General features: G+C 38.5%; 1 protein-coding gene across 1 annotated transcript in view; it reads right to left on the bottom strand.

Annotated features, from left to right (window-relative positions):
• LOC128649410 (prostaglandin reductase 1) overlaps nucleotides 1-21,310 on the bottom strand; it is a 40,807-nt gene that overhangs the window by 10,699 nt on the left and 8,798 nt on the right. The window contains exons 4-7 of the mRNA XM_053702663.1: nucleotides 18,990-19,049; nucleotides 14,662-14,829; nucleotides 7,685-7,802; nucleotides 2,015-2,170 (exon numbers count right to left, since the gene is read on the bottom strand). Coding sequence (XP_053558638.1) covers nucleotides 2,015-2,170; nucleotides 7,685-7,802; nucleotides 14,662-14,829; nucleotides 18,990-19,049 — 502 coding nt within the window. The remainder of the gene's footprint in view (nucleotides 1-2,014; nucleotides 2,171-7,684; nucleotides 7,803-14,661; nucleotides 14,830-18,989; nucleotides 19,050-21,310) is intronic.

The raw sequence follows: 21,310 nt of genomic DNA, 5'->3' as shown, positions 1-21,310 counted from the left end.
GCATTCCAGACATGGATCTGATGGCCTCTCGTCAGAACTTCAGAGTTCCTTACTACGGGTACAGATCCAGGGATCCCAAGGCGGCTCTAGTGGATGCACTAGTAGCACCTTGGACCTTCAAACTAGCTTATGTGTTCCCGCCGTTTCCTCTCATCCCCAGGCTGGTAGCCAGGATCAATCAGGAGAGGGCGTCGGTGATTTTGATAGCTCCTGCGTGGCCACGCAGGACTTGGTATGCAGATCTGGTGAATATGTCATCGGCTCCACCATGGAAGCTACCTTTGAGACGAGACCTTCTTGTTCTAGGTCCGTTCGACCCACTCCAGCTGACTGCTTGGAGATTGAACGCTTGATCTTATCAAAGCGAGGGTTCTCAGATTCTGTTATTAATACTCTTGTTCAGGCCTGAAAGCCTGTAACCAGAAAAATTACCACATAATTTGGTATATCTGTTGGTGTGAATCTGCAGGATTCCCTTGGGACAAGGTTAAGATTCCTAAGAGTCTATCCTTCCTTCGAGAAGGATTGGAAAAAGGATTATCTGCAAGTTCCTTGATGGGACAGATTTCTGCCTTGTCTGTGTTACTTCACAAAAAGCTGGCAGCTGTGCCAGATGTTCTAGCCTTTGTTCAGGCTCTGGTTAGAATCAAGCCTGTTTACAAAATTTTGACTCCTCCTTGGAGTCTCAACCTAGTTCTTTCAGTTCTTCAGGGGGTTCCGTTTGAACCCTTACATTCCGTTGATATTAAGTTATTATCTTGGAAAGTTTTGTTTTTGGTTGCAATTTCTTCTGCTAGAAGAGTTTCAGAATTATCTGCTCTGCAGTGTTCTTCTCCTTATCTGGTGTTCCATGCAGATAAGGTGGTTTTGCGTACTAAACCTGGTTTTCTTCCAAAAGTTGTTTCTAACAAAAACATTAACCAGGAGATAGTTGTGCCTTCTTTGTGTCCTAATCCAGTTTCAAAGAAGGAACGTTTGTTGCACAACTTGGATGTAGTTCGTGCTCTCAAATTTTACTTAGCAGCTACTAAGGATTTCAGACAAACTTCGTCTTTGTTTGTTGTTTATTCTGGTAAACGGAGAGGTCAAAAAAGCAACTTCTACCTCTCTCTCCTTCTGGATTAAAAGCATTATCCGATTGGCTTATGAGACTGCCGGACGGCAGCCTCCTGAAAGAATCACAGCTCACTCCACTAGGGCTGTGGCTTCCACATGGGCCTTCAAGAACGAGGCTTCTGTTGATCAGATATGTAAGGCAGCGACTTGGTCTTCACTGCACACTTTTTCTAAATTTTACAAATTTGATACTTTTGCTTCTTCTGAGGCTATTTTTTGGGAGAAAGGTTTTGCAAGCCGTGGTGCCTTCCATTTAGGTGACCTGATTTGCTCCCTCCCTTCATCCGTGTCCTAAAGCTTTGGTATTGGTTCCCACAAGTAAGGATGACGCCGTGGACCGGACACACCTATGTTGGAGAAAACAGAATTTATGTTTACCTGATAAATTACTTTCTCCAACGGTGTGTCCGGTCCACGGCCCGCCCTGGTTTTTTTAATCAGGTCTGTTAATTTATTTTCTTTAACTACAGTCACCACGGTAACATATGGTTTCTCCTATGCAAATATTCCTCCTTAATGTCGGTCGAATGACTGGGGTAGGCGGAGCCTAGGAGGGATCATGTGACCAGCTTTGCTGGGCTCTTTGCCATTTCCTGTTGGGGAAGAGAATATCCCACAAGTAAGGATGACGCCGTGGACCGGACACACCGTTGGAGAAAGTAATTTATCAGGTAAACATAAATTCTGTTTTCTAGTTCATAATAGATTTGTTTTTTTTTAAATAAAATAAGGTAATGAGTATGCATTTTTTAATTTATATTATAAAAGAAAACTGAGAAGAGAGTTTTAGGTTTTAGAGTAAAGTCTGGAAACACAATAGAATTACTAAGCAAATAGTTCAAAATTGACATAGCAATTGCCACCTTTTGTGAGTTTTTGTAGCTCTATATGAACTTACATTCTCAAAATAGCAATCATAACCTTCTGGAGATGCTCGTTTCAGAGCTTCCTCTAAAGAGCTCACAGTCTTGTAGTTAAATGCTTCATCAAAACCAATTTCTTTTAAATATGCAACTTTTTCTTCTGAGCCAGCTGAACCAACCACTTTGCAGCCCTGGAGAAAAAAAAAGAAAAAAGGGACAGTTGGATTACACAGTTTAAAAAAGGGACAATAAACCTCTTGTTTCTTAGAAAAAAAAAAAATAAGTGCATGTGCAATACACTCTAAAGAGGCCAAAAAGCAAAATCTGTAACCTAGGTTTTCTTTAATATGCAGCTAATCAAATAGTTGGTTTATTCAATTTGCAGAATTCTGAATAAAACCTATGTTACAGAAGTTGCTTTGGAGCTTTTCAAGGGAGCGTAATGTAAACAGATTTTTACACAAACACAAGCAGTGTTTCATGTATTTAAAAGTTTAAAAACTAAAGGTCTCCACAATATCAGAAATACTTTAAATGTATACACACAAATATATATCAGTAAAGCCCCAGTTTACTTCATGACACATATAGATCATCAATGACACCTACAAAGATTTTACTCATGAAACATCTTTTACAAAGTGTTTGAAACAACTCAATGCAGTGAAAACCATTGTGCACCTAAGGGTTCTGTTTCCTTATCTACCCCTGACACTTAAGCCAAACTCCTACCCTATTTCCTGTTTGCAACAACTTCTATGAAATATACATCACCAGTTTCTTTTAAGATCATCTGATTGTTATGGAGTGTGTGGGCAAGACTTAAAAGTATCAGCATTTAGGTGAAAAGAAATATTTTCTATATTTTAACTTGTTTCTGTTTAGTGATAATGCAGCTGCATGTCAAACAAAATCTTGTTTTACATAAAACTGTGCAGCCCTTCACCTACTAAAGTCCTAGACCTTCTAATCTTTGCAATCTGTCAAATATCAGCTGAAGGATTAGAAATAAATATTTACTGAGACAACGGACAATAGAAAGAAATAAAACTTTAGTCACGTGAACGTTCTGAAAATGCCTTACTTTGTGAAGTATTGGGACTGTTCTTAACTGCCAACTGCTGTTAAAGGGGCATTATATACTAAGGACCAGATTACGGGGTCGATTTATGTAGGTGCGGACAGACATGATCCGCTATAGCGAATCATGTCCGCCGCACATCGATAAATGCCGACAGCATACGCTGTTGGCATTCATCATTGCACCAGCAGTTCTGGTGAACTCTCTATATATATCAAAACTGACCCTAAACATTGTTATCAAAAACAGTCTTTGCTTAAGTTGTCACAATTATGGTGCTTCAAATGTGGAGATTGAACCACCGGTCATGGGATGCCAACTGGGTCAAATTTTCTGCATCAAAAAAAAGGGTTTAAAAATGTTAATTAGACTAACCTGTACAAGAGATTACATGATCTATGTTTTGCTTTGCACATGTTCTCTCTTCCATGTGGGGAAAACTGACTTATTTCAGGGAGAAAATAGTTTGCCATTAGAGAGTCTATTAAAAGTGACTCCTCAGAGCATCCTGTGGCACGCCGTTTTGTTATTAGCTAATCTCAGCCCTCCTTGTCTGCGAATGATGATGATGTACCTCCATTAGCTAGAGGAGGTGATCGAGGTAATAGACTTATACAATTGGAAACAGTGGATCTATCATTTGGACACAGTAGTCCCTAAAGGGTTAAATACTGTTTTGGACTTTTTATGGATGAAACATAACAATGGCCTTTGGAGGAATTACTCTAGTTCATGTTAACAAAAATATGTTTCTGTAGGTCCCCAGCTACCATAAATAATGACGACTCAGCATATTATTTGATAAATTGAGCTAGTAACATTGCTGTTAATAGTGGTTGTGTTTAGGTCAATGGCAGTAATATACCATACTCCTTGGGGTTCTGAAGTTTGTATTTTTCTGGTATTGTTGTTAATAGCATTAAATAGAGGTCTAGGTTAACTTATTTATTTGTTTTAATGAAATCAATATATTTGTTTCTAAATCTTATTCTATTTTTTATGATAAGTGGCTTTGCTCGCATGCCATATAGTCTCGGCCTTGTTTGCTACCCCTCAAGATTGTCCTGCTCTTTACAAGAAATTCACAATATTTAGCAATTGTGTGTGTGCATTTAAGCTAAATGGCATACAGACTATGGCACCATGGAGGTCTAGATAAGTAAAAGTAAAGTATCCTAAAGCTGTGTCAATTAGTACAGGGAGTGCAGAATTATTAGGCAAATGAGTATTTTGACCACATCATCCTCTTTATGCATGTTGTCTTACTCCAAGCTGTATAGGCTCGAAAGCCTACTACCAATTAAGCATATTAGGTGATGTGCATCTCTGTAATGAGAAGGGGTGTGGTCTAATGACATCAACACCCTATATCAGGTGTGCATAATTATTAGGCAACTTCCTTTCCTTTGGCAAAATGGGTCAAAAGAAGGACTTGACAGGCTCAGAAAAGTCAAAAATAGTGAGATATCTTGCAGAGGGATGCAGCACTCTTAAAATTGCAAAGCTTCTGAAGCGTGATCATCGAACAATCAAGCGTTTCATTCAAAATAGTCAACAGGGTCGCAAGAAGCGTGTGGAAAAACCAAGGAGCAAAATAACTGCCCATGAACTGAGAAAAGTCAAGCGTGCAGCTGCCAAGATGCCACTTGCCACCAGTTTGGCCATATTTCAGAGCTGCAACATCACTGGAGTGCCCAAAAGCACAAGGTGTGCAATACTCAGAGACATGGCCAAGGTAAGAAAGGCTGAAAGACGACCACCACTGAACAAGACACACAAGCTGAAACGTCAAGACTGGGCCAAGAAATATCTCAAGACTGATTTTTCTAAGGTTTTATGGACTGATGAAATGAGAGTGAGTCTTGATGGGCCAGATGGATGGGCCTGTGGCTAGATTGGTAAAGGGCAGAGAGCTCCAGTCCGATTCAGACGCCAGCAAGGTGGAGGTGGAGTACTAGTTTGGGCTGGTATCATCAAAGATGAGCTTGTGGGGCCTTTTCGGGTTGAGGATGGAGTCAAGCTCAACTCCCAGTCCTACTGACAGTTTCTGGAAGACACCTTCTTCAAGCAGTGGTACAGGAAGAAGTCTGCATCCTTCAAGAAAAACATGATTTTCATGCAGGACAATGCTCCATCACACGCGTCCAAGTACTCCACAGCGTGGCTGGCAAGAAAGGGTATAAAAGAAGAAAATCTAATGACATGGCCTCCTTGTTCACCTGATCTGAACCCCATTGAGAACCTGTGGTCCATCATCAAATGTGAGATTTACAAGGAGGGAAAACAGTGTCTGGGAGGCTGTGGTTGTTGCTGGACGCAATGTTGATGGTGAACAGATCAAAACACTGACAGAATCCATGGATGGCAGGCTTTTGAGTGTCCTTGCAAAGAAAGGTGGCTATATTGGTCACTGATTTGTTTTTGTTTTGTTTTTGAATGTCAGAAATGTATATTTGTGAATGTTGAGATGTTATATTGGTTTCACTGGTAAAAATAAATAATTGAAATGGGTATATATTTGTTTTTTGTTAAGTTGCCTAATAATTATGCACAGTAATAGTCACCTGCACACACAGATATCCCCCTAAAATAGCTATAACTAAAAACAAACTAAAAACTACTTCCAAAACTATTCAGCTTTGATATTAATGAGTTTTTTGGGTTCATTGAGAACATGGTTGTTGTTCAATAATAAAATTAATCCTCAAAAATACAACTTGCCTAATAATTCTGCACTCCCTGTAGAGTAAGAATTGCCAGCTTTCTATTATTCAATACAGTGCCCTTATAGTTAAATGGTAAGGTATTGGAAATATTATTTAACAGATGACAAAGTGGAGGGCGTAGTCACATGCAGGACACCACGAGTAGCCAATTTGAGGACAGGACAACATTAAAAAAATGCTATGGTGGTAAAGGGCTTTCATTTGTTATGGCCAATGTTGGAGGCATTTGATAAAGGTGCTTGAGTGGAACTGAAATGTCATGCTGTGACTGTTGTGTTATGAGAATATGTAAATACTTTTATATAAAATAACTGTTTGGAAATCCAGTGAGCACTCACTTATGTATTATATATACACAAGCCGTCGTGTTTGCACCCTGAGGTTTGTTGGTGAATAGTAAGGTCCTATAAAAAAAAAAAAAAAAAAAAGGAGAAATGCATACACACCCATCCCCAGTCCAACACCTTGTCATACACCATATCGATTTTGATCCCTGTTTAATTCATAAAAATGAACATTTCTATATATAGAAAATGTTAAATATATTTTAAGACTTTTTGAAGAACACTTTGATTTCACACACCTTCAGGTTAGGAAGTGAAAGCAAGGAGGTTTACTTGGTGAGGGATTTAGCACACATGTGCTATCCGACCTTCAGATATTAACATCCCCAAACTCTGACAGTTTGCTCCCTTCAAAACTGTTCTCTTATTTTAACCGATTAAAGTTGATGGTTGGTGACCCTCCATATCTTCATACTGAGCATTGCCAACTTGGAACTTAGGTATTTTTGTACCTTGTAACAAGGCAGTACATATCTTTAGTGATGTTTGAGGCTGATTTGAAAGCTGTGTCATGCTTTTTGGGTTAGTACCCATTAAGCAGAAACATTATTGCAGTTATGTTCTTTTCTTTTTTTAAAAACAAAAACAGAATAATATTCCTAGTCAAAAAGGATGATCTTCCTGGAGTCAATCTGAAGTAATTAATAACTCTAGACTAATAAGTAATCAGAAGCCATCCTGAGGTATGTCCACAGGCCGAAATATTTAAATGAGTAAGGTAATCTGCTAATCATTCTGCAGTCATCACCCAGAATATTTTACATCAACTGATGACTTTACAAGCCTGATTATGTCTGATGATAAGCAAATGACTTCTAAAGAAGTTTGATGACCGCATACAGGAAAAAATTTAATCTATTTTTTTTTTTAAATAAATGGTAGGTTGTGAAGTATCCTGCAAAACTATTGATTCACAAAAAGTTTAGGGGGCCATACGCTGTCAGCATTTATCATTGGACAAGCAGTTGTGAACTGCTTGTGCAATGCTGGCCCCTGCAGATTCGCGGCCAATTGCCCGATAGCAGGGAGTGTCAATCAACCTGATCGTATGAGATCGGGTAAATTGACATCTGCAGCCTCAGAGGCGGCGGACGAGTTAAGGAGCAGTGGTCTTAAGATCACTGCTTCTTAACTCCTGTTTCTGGCGAGCATGAAGGCTCGCGCGGAAACAAGGGTATTTGGCCCCATTCGGGCCATGATAAATCAGCCCCTAGGGCTCTGGAACAAGTTAACGAATCAAACCACATAGTAAATATTGGGAGGATTGCTTTAACATTGCCGATTTGCAAACCAGAAAGGCCAACACAGAAAGAAGGGAGTGTAAAGTGAAGGAAGTAATACACTGGCCGTCTGTAAGATACTGGTTTTAATTAAACTCTGCCATACTTTTGAAATAATATAAATGTTAATGCTATTGGTCTAGTTCCCATTGCCATTTTAAATGGTTTAAAATGGTGGCAACAAGTATCGGCATTAATGTCCATAGAGATGTTTTATGTTACCACCAGTTCACACCAGCAATGGAGACTAGGCCAATATTCCATTTTAGTTTACCTTGATTTTTGCAATTTGTCCAACTATAGAACCAACAGCTCCAGCCGCACAATTAACCAGAACAACATCCCCAGGTTTTGGTTTGCAGATTTCCAAGAGTCCAAAATAGGCTGTCAATCTACAATAAGACATTTTAGAAGAATAAATATGCATGTACTATAAGATTCAATACTTTATTTATATTCTGTTTAATAGTCAAATGTCTTCTCTTTAAAGATCATACAGTTTACATTTTTTTATTTTTTTTTAAAAAGTGTACTTATAAAAACACTATATTTTGTTTTAAAGAAATAAAAAATGGACAGTTTCCTAAATGTTCTCTTAAATAGGCTTAAAAAAAGAAAACACTTTCTATAACCAATACCGGTAGATTAATTATTTTGTGACATTGGTGAGACAATGTAACCTAATGTAGGTGATTAATATAAATAATTTGGGTGAGAAAGTGAACTGTATCATTACATTTTGCATAGTGTGAACGTTGCATCATAAAAGAGAAAGTTGTGAGTCTGGTGTGAAATTGGTTCTTATTCAACAATATCGAGCAGACAGTGATGACTGAAGACAAGAAGACCTTTTAGTTTTTAGAGATATTTTTGCACAAAACTCACCCATTTCTAAGACAATGCATATTATATTTTGAGAGGCAGGTTAACAGTTATTATTAGGTACCACCCATATGTTATCATGTATAAGTGATTTTATTACAAACAGATACAAGCAAATTACGACTAGTGTGCATAACTTCTATGGCCTTAAAGCTCCCCCACGTGTTTCCCAATCCTTAATGTCCCAATAAAATATACAACAGAACAGAGCACAGTGGTAGAATTGTATCATATAAATTAAAGTAGCTTCAGGCTTAAAGGGACACTGTACCCAAAAAATTTCTTTCATGATTCAGATTGAGCATGAAATTTTAAGCAACTTTCTAATTTACTCCTATTATCAAATTTTCTTCATTCTCTTGGTATCTTTATTTGAAATGCAAGAATGTAAGTTTAGATGCCGGCCCATTTTTGGTGAACAACCTGGGTTGTCCTTGCTGATTGGTGGATAAATTCATCCACCAATAAAAATGTGCTGTCCAGAGTACTGAAACCAAAAAAAAAAGCTTAGATGCCTTCTTTTTCAAATAATGATAGCAAGAGAACGAAGAAAATTTGATAATAGGAGTAAATTAGAAAGTTGCTTAAAATTGCATGCTCTTTCTGAATTACAAAAGAAAAAATTTGGGTACAGTGTCCCTTTAAAAAGGACACAAAAACCCTATTAATTTTCTGCAGTGCTCTTATGTCTGTGCAAAAAGACCTCACTTTATGTTTGTTTGTTTTTTAAAAAAAGGGACCGAAAGTGAAAATGAAACTTTCAGAATTCAGTGAGGCAGGTCTTTTTAAAAACTTTTCAATCTACTTCCATTGTTAAATTGTGCCTAGTATTTTTATATGCACACTTTCGGCTAGATTTAGAGTTTGGCGTTAGCCGTGAAAACCAGCGTTAGAGGCTCCTAACGCTGGTTTTAGGCTACCGCCGGTATTTGGAGTCAGTGATTAAAGGGTCTAACGCTCACTTTTCAGCCGCGACTTTTCCATACCGCAGATCCCCTTACGTCAATTGCGTATCCTATCTTTTCAATGGGATCTTTCTAACGCTGGTATTTAGAGTCGTTTCTGAAGTGAGCGTTAGAGCTCTAACGACAAAACTCCAGCCGCCTGAAAAAAGCAGGAGTTAAGAGCTTTCTGGGCTAACGCCGGTTCATAAAGCTCTTAACTACTGTACTCTAAAGTACACTAACACCCATAAACTACCTATGTACCCCTAAACCGAGGTCCCCCCACATCGCCGCCACTCGATTAAATTTTTTTAACCCCTAATCTGCCGACCGCCACCTACGTTATACTTATGTACCCCTAATCTGCTGCCCCTAACCCCGCCGACCCCTATATTACATTTATTAACCCCTAATCTGCCCCCCACAACGTCGCCGCCAGCTACTTACAATAATTAACCCCTAATCTGCCGACCGCAAAGCGCCGCCACCTACGTTATCCTTATGTACCCCTAATCTGCTGCCCCTAACACCGCCGACCCCTATATTATATTTATTAACCCCTAATCTGCCCCCCTCAACGTCGCCGACACCTGCCTACACTTATTAACCCCTAATCTGCCGAGCGGACCGCACCGCTATTATAATAAAGTTATTAACCCCTAACCCGCCTCACTAACCCTATCATAAATAGTATTAACCCCTAATCTGCCCTCCCTAACATCGCCGACACCTAACTTCAATTATTAACCCCTAATCTGCCGACCGGAGCTCACCGCTATTCTAATAAATTTATTAACCCCTAAAGCTAAGTCTAACCCTAACACTAACACCCCCCTAAGTTAAATATAATTTGAATCTAACGAAATTAATTAACTCTTATTAAATAAATTATTCCTATTTAAAGCTAAATACTTACCTGTAAAATAAATCCTAATATAGCTACAATATAAATTATAATTATATTATAGCTATTTTAGGATTAATATTTATTTTACAGGCAACTTTGTAATTATTTGAACCAGGTACAATAGCTATTAAATAGTTAAGAACTATTTAATAGTTACCTAGTTAAAATAATAACAAATTTACCTGTAAAATAAATCCTAACCTAAGTTATAATTAAACCTAACACTACCCTATCAATAAATTAATTAAATAAACTACCTACAATTACCTACAATTAACCTAACACTACACTTATCAATAAATAAATTAAATACAATTGCTACAAATAACTACAATTACATAAACTAGCTAAAGTACAAAAAATAAAAAAGAACTAAGTTACAAAAAATAAAAAAATATTTACAAACATAAGAAAAATATTACAACAATTTTAAACTAATTACACCTACTCTAAGCCCCCTAATAAAATAACAAAGACCCCCAAAATAACAAAATGCCCTACCCTATTCTAAATTAATAAATTTAAAAGCTCTTTTACCTTACCAGCCCTGAACAGGGCCCTTTGCGGGGCATGCCCCAAGAAAATCAGCTCTTTTGCCTGTAAAAAAAAAATACAATACCCCCCCCCCAACATTACAACCCACCACCCACATACCCCTAATCTAACCCAAACCCCCCTTAAATAAACCTAACACTAAGCCCCTGAAGATCTTCCTACCTTGTCTTCACCATCCAGGTATCACCGATCCGTCCTGGCTCCAAAATCTTCATCCAACCCAAGCGGGGGTTGGCGATCCATCATCCGGTGGCTGAAGAGGTCCAGAAGAGGCTCCAAAGTCTTCCTCCTATCCGGCAAGAAGAGGACATCCGTACCGGCAATCATCTTCTCCAAGCGGCATCTTCGATCTTCTTGCATCCGGTGCGGAGCGGGTCCATGTTGAAGCAGGCGACGCGGATCCATCCTCTTCTTCCGTTGTCTCCCAACGAATGACGGTTCCTTTAAGGGACGTCATCCAAGATGGCGTCCCTTGAATTCCGATTGGCTGATAGGATTCTATCAGCCAATCGGAATTAAGGTAGGAAAATTCTGATTGGCTGATGGAATCAGCCAATCAGAATCAAGTTCAATCCTATTGGCTGATCCAATCAGCCAATCAGATTGAGCTCGCATTCTATTGGCTGATCGGAACAGCCAATAGAATGCGAGCTCAATCTGATTGGCTGATTGGATCAGCCAATCGGATTGAACTTGATTCTAATTGGCTGATTCCATCAGCCAATCAGAATTTTCCTACCTTAATTCCGATTGGCTGATAGAATCCTATCAGCCAATCGGAATTCAAGGGACGCCATCTTGGATGACGTCCCTTAAAGGAACCGTCATTCGTCGGGAGACAACGGAAGAAGAGGATGGATCCGCGTCGCCTGCTTCAACATGGACCCGCTCCGCACCGGATGCAAGAAGATCGAAGATGCCGCTTGGAGAAGATGTTTGCCGGTCCGGATGTCCTCTTCTTGCCGGATAGGAGGAAGACTTTGGAGCCTCTTCTGGACCTCTTCAGCCACCGGATGATGGATCGCCAACCCCCGCTTGGGTTGGATGAAGATTTTGGAGCCAGGACGTATCGGTGATACCTGGATGGTGAAGACAAGGTAGGAAGATCTTCAGGGGCTTAGTGTTAGGTTTATTTAAGGGGGGTTTGGGTTAGATTAGGGGTATGTGGGTGGTGGGTTGTAATGTTGGGGGGGGGTATTGTATGTTTTTTTTTACAGGCAAAAGAGCTGATTTTCTTGGGGCATGCCCCGCAAAGGGCCCTGTTCAGGGCTGGTAAGGTAAAAGAGCTTTTAAATTTATTAATTTAGAATAGGGTAGGGCATTTTGTTATTTTGGGGGTCTTTGTTATTTTATTAGGGGGCTTAGAGTAGGTGTAATTAGTTTAAAATTGTTGTAATATTTTTCTTATGTTTGTAAATATTTTTTTATTTTTTGTAACTTAGTTCTTTTTTATTTTTTGTACTTTAGCTAGTTTATGTAATTGTAGTTATTTGTAGCAATTGTATTTAATTTATTTATTGATAGTGTAGTGTTAGGTTAATTGTAGGTAATTGTAGGTAGTTTATTTAATAAATTTATTGATAGGGTAGTGTTAGGTTTAATTATAACTTAGGTTAGGATTTATTTTACAGGTAATTTTGTAATTATTTTAACTAGGTAACTATTAAATAGTTCTTAACTATTTAATAGCTATTGTATCTGGTTAAAATAATTACAAAGTTGCCTGTAAAATAAATATTAATCCTAAAATAGCTATAATATAAATATAATTTATATTGTAGCTATATTAGGATTTATTTTACAGGTAAGTATTTAGCTTTAAATAGGAATAAGTTATTTAATAAGAGTTAATTAATTTCGTTAGATTTAAATTATATTTAACTTAGGGGGGTGTTAGTGTTAGGGTTAGACTTAGCTTTAGGGGTTAATACATTTATTAGAATAGCGGTGAGCTCCGGTCATCAGATTAGGGGTTAATAATTGAAGTTAGGTGTCGGCGATGTTAGGGAGGGCAGATTAGGGGTTAATACTATTTATGATAGGGTTAGTGAGGCGGATTAGGGGTTAATTACTTTATTATAGTAGCGCTTAGGTCCGCTCGGCAGATTAGGGGTTAATAAGTGTAGGTAGGTGTCGGCGACGTTGAAGGGGGCAGATTAGGGGTTAATAAATATAGGGGTCGGCGGTGTTAGGGGCAGCAGATTAGGGGTACATAAGGATAAAGTAGGTGGCGGCGCTTTGCGGTCGGCAGATTAGGGGTTAATTATTGTAAGTAGCTGGCGGCGCCGTTGTGGGGGGCAGGTTAGGGGTTAATAAATATAATACAGGGGTCGGCGGTGTTAGGGGCAGCAGATTAGGGGTACATAGGGATAATGTAAGTTGCGGCGGTGTACAGAGCGGAAGATTAGGGGTTAATAATATAATTCAGGGGTCAGCGATAGCGGGGGCGGCAGATTAGGGGTTAATACGTGTAAGGGTAGGGGTGTTTAGACTCGGGGTACATGTTAGGGTGTTAGGTGCAGACATAGGAAGTGTTTCCCCATAGGAAACAATGGGGCTGCGTTAGGAGCTGAACGCTGCTTTTTTGCAGGTGTTAGGTTTTTTTTCAGCTCAAACAGCCCCATTGTTTCCTATGGGAGAATCGTGCATGAGCACGTTTTTGAGGCTGGCCGCGTCCGTAAGCAACTCTGGTATCGAGAGTTGCATTTGCGGTAAAAATGCTCTACGCTCCTTTTTTGGAGCCTAACGCAGCATTTGTTTGAACTCTCGATACCAGAGTTAATTTTATGGTGCCGCCAGAAAAAAGCCCGCGTAGCGTTAACAGCCCTTCTACCGCCAAACTCCAAATCTAGGCCTTTATATGGCACCAGCTCCTACTGAGCAAACTGCCTCAGGGGATATGTATACAAGTCTAGGATTTGCTGATGGCTGACACATGGGGTGGGAAATTGAAATACATTTTTAAATTTGTTATAAAAAAAAGTTTAACTTTAAGCTAATTTAAAAATCAGAGTTAGTGCTATTGCAGAATGAACAAGTGCCCCATAGACTGTATGCAGTGTAATATATAAATAAACTGTATAGTCTAAGATCCAAGGCTGCATGCTGGGCAGTGGGTGCACTGAGCACCTGGGCAGGGTATAAACATAGCACTTAGAATTCAGTCATTCTCCCTAGTGGCACCTTCTAGTAGACTTTTCTGCAATGCTTTTAAAAAAAAAACTGTAGAAAAGATAGGGTTTATAGTGTCCTTCTTTACATTATGTTCTTTAGGTATAAATTTAAATATTGTTTTTTAAATGTATATATTGTATATATCAGCACTGTATTGCACATCTACTGCACTTATTAAAGGGACATTCCAGCCAAAATTGGAATCTACATTCCAGTTTTGAATAGAACCATTTTTGTAAAACACATGGAGTAGCAAAAATGCTTCTAATAAAAGCTATAGCCGTTTCAAACATGCATTTAAAGTATGCACCGTGCACCAGCATTTTAAACACAGCACATGCTCAGAGAGCCTAAGGTGCTTGTAGCATCTGGTAATGACTCAGTTTGTTAATTGCTGACATGATTACAAGCCCCACTGGTAATCTGAGCAGCTGCAGTATTTAAAATGCTGGTGCACTAAGAATATCTAGCTATGCTTCACATGCACAGAAAAATATGTTACAATTAAAGAAGTGATAATTTACTAGAAGCATTTTTGCCAACACAAGTATACTGTAAATAGGTCTCTATTCAAAGATGCAATGCATCTATGTGCATTTAAATTTTGAGTGGAATGTCCCTTTAATGTAAAATAGTAATTTTAAAATTTTACAATGCTTTAATAAGCAAGAACTTTAACGGGACACACCCCTTGAAAATCTTAGTGGAATGTCTATTCATGTTTAACATTTTTGTATTGTTCATTTTTTTTTTTTTTGTACGGTGCTCTTTAATGTGGCTGTTACATACCCGGGCATGCCAACTGCTCCCACGGCTAATGATCTGGGCAAATTTTCTGGCCAATTAGCAGGTAATGCTTCAATATCTTTACCATTGGAAATGAAGTGAGTTGTCCATCCTGCATGTCCAACATAGTAACCTCCAACTGGGAAAGCTGGATTTTTGCTCTCCACAACTCTGTATCAGGATGGGAAGAAACAAAACCCATAAGATCAGTAGTAGGATGGGAGGGAAAAAAGTCAATAGTAAAATGAATTATCAAATCTACAAAACAAAAGACAATACAAACAATTTGTGTATATATCTTGAAATAAATGAAGTAAAAAAATATTTATATAAAAATTTGATGTTCCCATATTTCTAAACTCCAGAATGTGTGGATTTTAAAAGTACTGCTGCGTAAATATCTATATCCTAGGCTTACATCTGCAGTTGATGCAAAGAGCCTATGCTCTAATACTTATAGGCAAGCAATAATGCAAATGGTTAAACACATAGGGGGATATTTATCAAGCCGTAAACCTGAAATACACTGGAATTCCGCAGCGTAATTGTGGCAAGCTTGATTCGACCTAGTTATCAAAGCCTAAGGCAAAATTTGAAATCTGTTACGTAACATAAGATCCACCGGTCTCAATCCGACACAGATTGACGTTTACGTCATTACAGATGTTCCGAATACACATTTGGCACTTTTTCAAAGTTATCAAATAGTTAACCGGGACGCTTGTGGCTATTCCGGCCCAGCGTACCTGGTTTTAAAACCGTCACCCTGGAGGCCGCGGATGCCATAGGAATCAATGTGGGTCTGAAAGCAGTGAAAGCTTTTGTTTGCTGCTGCCAGATATCCCATGGATTTATATGGTAGAAAACCAATAACGTTTACACCTAACACCCTAACATAAATCACGAGTCTAAACACCCCTAATCTGCTGCACCGACATCGCCGCCACTAAATAAAATGTATTAACCCCTATCCCTCCGCTCCTGGACCCCACCGCAACTAAATAAAAAGTATTAACCCCTAAACCCCTGGCCTCCCACATCACTACCACCAACTAAACCTATTAACCCCTAAACCATCGTCATAAACTAAATTAAGCTATTAACCCCTTAACCTAACAACCCGCTAACTTTACATTAAAATTACAACATCCCTATCTTATAATACATTTAAACTTACCATTAGAATTAAAATAAACTATATTAAACTATTAATTAACCTACCCTAACTATTATACCAAAAATACATTAAACTACCAATTAAATTAACTATATTACATATTTAAAAATCTAACCCTACTCAAAAACCACAGTATCAAAAATAAAAAAGAATTACACCTAATCTAATAGCCCTATCAAATAAACAGCCCCTAGCCTACAATAAACTACCAATGGCCCTTAAAAGGGCCTTTTGCGGGTCATTGCCCCAAAGAAATCAGCTCTTTTACCTGTAAAAAAAAACAAAACAAAAAAAAAACTCCCCCAACAGTAAAACCCACATAACCAAACCCCCAAATAAAAACCCTATATAAGAAACATAAGCTCCCCATTGCCCTGAAAAGGGCATTTAGCTCATTTACTGCCCAGACCCTACCCAAAAAACCCTTAAAAAAACCTAACACTAACCCCCGACAATCCACTTACAGCTTTTGAAGTTCCGCTTAAAGGATTCATCCAGCTGGCAAGAAGTCTTCATCCGGGCAGCCTCTTACATCTTCATCCATCCGGCGAGGAGCGAGTCCATCCTGAAGACATCTGACGAGGAACTCCTCTTCAATACGGTCTCCGCCGTAAACTGGATTTTGAATGCAAGTGACGTCATCCAAGATGGCGTGCCTTGTATTCCTATTGGCTGAAAGGTTCCAATCAGCCAGTAGGATTAGAGCCACTAAAATCCTATTGGCTGTTCCAATCAGCCAATAGGATTTGAGCAGCTCTCATCCTATTGGCTGATTGGAACAGCCAATAGGATTTTAGCAGTTCAATTCTTATTGGCTGATCGGAACCTTTCAGCCAATAGGAATGCAAGGGACGCTAATTTGAGTAGGTTTAGGTTTTTAAATATGTAATATAGTTAATTTAATTGGTAGTTTAATGTATTTTTGGTATAATAGTTAGGGTAGGTTAATTAATAGTTTAATATAGTTTATTTTAATTCTAAAGGTAAGTTTACATTTATTATAAGATAGGGATGTTGTAATTTTAATGTAAAGTTAGCGGGTTGTTAGGTTAAGGGGTTAATAGCTTAATTTAGTTTATGGTGATGTGGGGGGCTGGCGGTTTAGGGGTCAATAGGTTTAGTTAGTTAGCTCCTATTAAAGGTGTTTTCCAGTTGCTGAGAGTGCTACCTTCATCCTTTTGTCCTATTTGATTCCTTCAGATCTTGGTTGGGGGTCTGTGAAGGTTTGAGCACCTATTTCCTGCAAATCCTGCAGTGTTACATATGGAGGGGATGACCCAGGAGTGCTGATCCTAACATCACTTTATCTATAGGTTCAGTTAGTGGTAGTGATGTGGGAGGCCAGGTGTTTTAGTGGTTAATACTTTTATGTAGTTGCAGCAGGGTCCAGGAGCAGCGGGATAGGGGTTAAACATTTTAGTATAGTGGCGGTGTTTAGTGAGAGGGTATAAATAAAGTTAGTAAAAAGCCGAATAGCAGCGAAATCATTGACTGCTGGTTAACAGTCTGCTACTCATCACCCCGTATTTGGTGCGTGTATTTTTGCCGGCTTTTTTTTTTTTTTTTTTAGAAATATGGAGATCGTATTCAGGTCCGCGGCCGCGATGTTAGGAGAGCCTATTGGTGCCGTCAAATGCAAGAAAGTTGACGGCTTGATAGATAGGCCTCATCGTTACAGTTAGTTTCAGAGAGGCAATGCACATCTGCTTCAGAGCTGAACACAACCAGTGATTGGTGTCTATGCATGTGTGGTGAATACATTGCATTTGTATTTCATTCATGCAGGCACCCATTTAGTCAGAATATTCATTATCAAAATGTGTCTGTTAATAAAAAAAATATATGTCACCATTATTTCAAAAATGGGAAGTAAAGTATACAACAAACTTTAAAAACTGACATTTTAGAATTTGAACAATTAAAAGAACCTATCTTTCAGGACTAACACAAAATCCCAAGCACTAGAACAACAAATACAATCCCTCCACTGCCTTCCTCTTGCCTCCAGGATTAAACACAAAATTCTCCTTCTGACCTATGAAGCCCTCAATTGCATTGCTCCCCCCTACATCTCAGACCTTGTCTCCAAACACTCTCCCTCCCGACCTATTCGCTCATGATCTCCTCCTCTGTTACCTCCTCACATTCCCATTTACAAGATTTCTCTAGACTGGCTCCCATCTTATGGAACTCTCTGTCTCACTCCATAAGACTCTCTCCTAGATTTAAAAGCTTCAAGTGCTCCCTGAAGACTCTACTATTCAGGGACGCATACAACCTACACTAACCTTTCTATCTCCACTGCTATCCCCTTAAACCCCATAGCATGTGAGCCTATGAGCCCAGCTGTTTGTAGTCCACCTTCATAAGAGCCGACTACAACAGTGCAACTCTCGGCAGGGCCCTCTACCCATCTGATCCCTGTAATTGTTTTTATATACCATCTATGTTCATAGCGCTGCGGAACCTGTTAGCGCTCTACAAATACCGGATAATAATAATAAAAAAAAGCAGTGGATGCTGCTTTCAATGCCCAAAGTTCCAGGCTCATCTGAAACGTAAGTTAAGAATCAGCGGTCGTAAGACCGCTGCTCCTTATCTTCTCTGCCACCTTTTAGGTGGTGGACTGAAATCATCCTGATCCGGATGATTGACAACCCCTGCTAGCAGCCAATTGGCCACGAATGTCCAGGGGCCGGCATTGCACAAGCATTTCACAAGAAATGATTGTGCAGTGTTAAATGCGGACAGCGTATGCGTTCGGCATTTAGCAATGTCGGGTGGACATGATTCGCTACATCGAATCTTGTCCGTCCGGCGCTTGTTAAATCTACCCAAATGACTATCTGAAAGAAGCAAAGAAGCCAAACAACTGCACTTACCAATAAATCTAGTCAAAGTGATTGAAAATTGCTGAGCATCTACTAGTCGCTTACCTCCCTATGTTAGATTGAGGCTTTACTGGACAAGCCAGTTTGACTAAATAAACAGAATGCCTAACACATTTGTTAGTAATACTATGGTAGTATAGGGCAGTCTGAGAAAAAGTGCTGTATATAAATAATGTATTATGTTTTTTTGTTTGTTTTAAATTACAGCTTCAAGCAAAATGTTTACCAAAATGCATCAAACCAAACTCTCAAACATATGATACCTGGCAACTTGTGATCCCAGCATAACATCACCTTCCTTCAAAGCCATTTTACTGTATGGTCTGTTAAAAAAGAAAAACATTTAAATGTAACATTTAGATATGAAAAATTGTCTTACTGACTTTACAAGAATTACAGTGCTTATATTTTAATTTTGCAACTTAGTCGCATATGGAGCAGATCATATAACATGTTTTCTGTTAATTTGTGCTGATCCCCTAATGTATGCCATATATAAATTAAGCATTAAATGAAGCTGTGATGACACTTTTTAGATAAAAGTGAAGGTTTGGTGTGATCGCTCTTGATAACAGTATGCTAAACCCTATGTTAACATTTATATCTCTCAAAAGATGCGATAGGAAAGCACTCAAAAACTAAGAGCTAACTGTGTGATGCAATGTATATATTACACTTATGCGATTGCTAATAATGAGGAATAGAAGGGGACCCTAATATATTTTAGGTGCTAAAGATGTGAAATGACATAAGTGGATTCTCAAAAAATAATTAAATACACATAAAATAGAAATTAGGGTGAATATTATAACATTTATATGGATATAAAACATAAGGAAGGATGCTGGCATCAATTACAAAGCTAATTATTACACAATTGATAAACGGATTCTATGGTCCTGTAGACCCAGTGATTCAGATAGAAAAGATAAAGAATCAGTACATCTATGCTGAAAAGCGGAAAGCATATAGGTCCATTAAGATTGGAACAATTTGTGGTATACTTGATAATGTAAAGTTCTTGACTTTAAAAGTTCCCAATTTTCCAAATAGTCGAAAATATAGAAAGGGAGACTGCACTAAGCCAGTCAGATTACCTTGATCTCTCTTCAACGGTTGGTGTTTTGTGTAATGATCAGTGATCCGCTTTTTTCTCCTCTCTAGTCACGTGACCTAAGATTGACCAATCGGAAAGAGTGCCATTTTGTTGTCGATTTCTCTGTGACACTTGTATACAATGTTGCTTTTGGATTAGTGCACGTAGCAATTCAGAATAGAACAACAGTTCCAAGCAGAGTAGTGTAAGTAGATTGCTTTACAGGTTTGCTTAGCTGCAGTTTCTGCCCAGCTTTTTTGGCTGCAGTGTCTGTCCAGCTCACTGTGTTGGAAAAAAGTGATTTAAGCGTTCACAAAGAAGCGCCTCAACAGGATATTTAAGCTTAAGGTAAACACTCGTTAGAATCACAAAGTGTAACCTGCACCTGTCCAGCTTCTATATAGAACTCTCAGACGGTTGAGTAATCAAATTCTACTTGTTTTCTACATGAGTTCTATATAGAAGCTGGACAGGTGCAGGTTACACTTTGTGATTCTAACGAGTGTTTACCTTAAGCTTAAAGGGACATGAAACCCACATTTTTTTCTTTCATGATTTAGAAAGAGAATGCAATTTTAAACATCTTTCTAATTTACTTCTATTATCTAATTTGTTTTATTCTTTTGATATTCTTTGCTGAAAATCATATCTAGATATGCTCATTAGCTGCTGATTGGTTGCTGCACATAGAAGCCTCATGTGATTGGCTCACCCATGTGCATTGTTTTTTCTTCAAATAAGGATATCTAAAACATGAAGCAAAATAAATAATAGAAGTAAATTGTAATATTGTTTAAATATGTATGTTCTATCTGAATCATGGCCCTTTAAATATCCTGTTGAGGCGCTTCTTTGTAAACGCTTAAATCACTTTATTCCAACACAGTGAGCTGGACAGACACTGCAGCCACAAAAGCTGGACAGAAACTGCTGCTAAGCAAACCTGTAAAGGAATCTACTCTGCTTGGAACAGTTATTCTATTCTGAATCGCTACGTGCACTAATCCAAAAGCAACATTGTATACAAGTGTCCCCGAGAAAATAGACAACAAAACGGCACTCTTTCCAACTGGTCAATCTTAGGTCACGTGACCGGAGAGGAGAAACAAGGGGATTACTGATCGTTTCACAACACACCAACCGTTGGAGAGATCAAGGTAATCTGATACTGTGCTTAGTCCAGTCTCCTTTTCTATAGTTCCAACTATCTGGAAGATTGGGTACTTTTAAAGTCAAGGACTTTAAATTATCAAGTATACCACAAATTGTACCAATCTTAATGGACCTATATGCTTTCTGTTTTTCAGCATAGATGCACGGATTCTTTATCTTTTCTATGTTAATCATTGGATCTACAGGACCATAGAATCGGTTTATCAATTGTATAATAATTAGCCTTGTATTTGTTTTTTATTGTAATTGATGCCGGCATCCTTCAATATGTTTATTATATCCATATACTTTTATAATATTCTTCTCATTTCTATT

The sequence above is a fragment of the Bombina bombina genome, chromosome 2 (assembly GCF_027579735.1).
Source record: "Bombina bombina isolate aBomBom1 chromosome 2, aBomBom1.pri, whole genome shotgun sequence".
NCBI lineage: Eukaryota > Metazoa > Chordata > Amphibia > Anura > Bombinatoridae > Bombina > Bombina bombina.
Note: the sequence above shows the minus strand (reverse complement) of the source record. Positions and strands in the feature narration are given on the sequence as shown.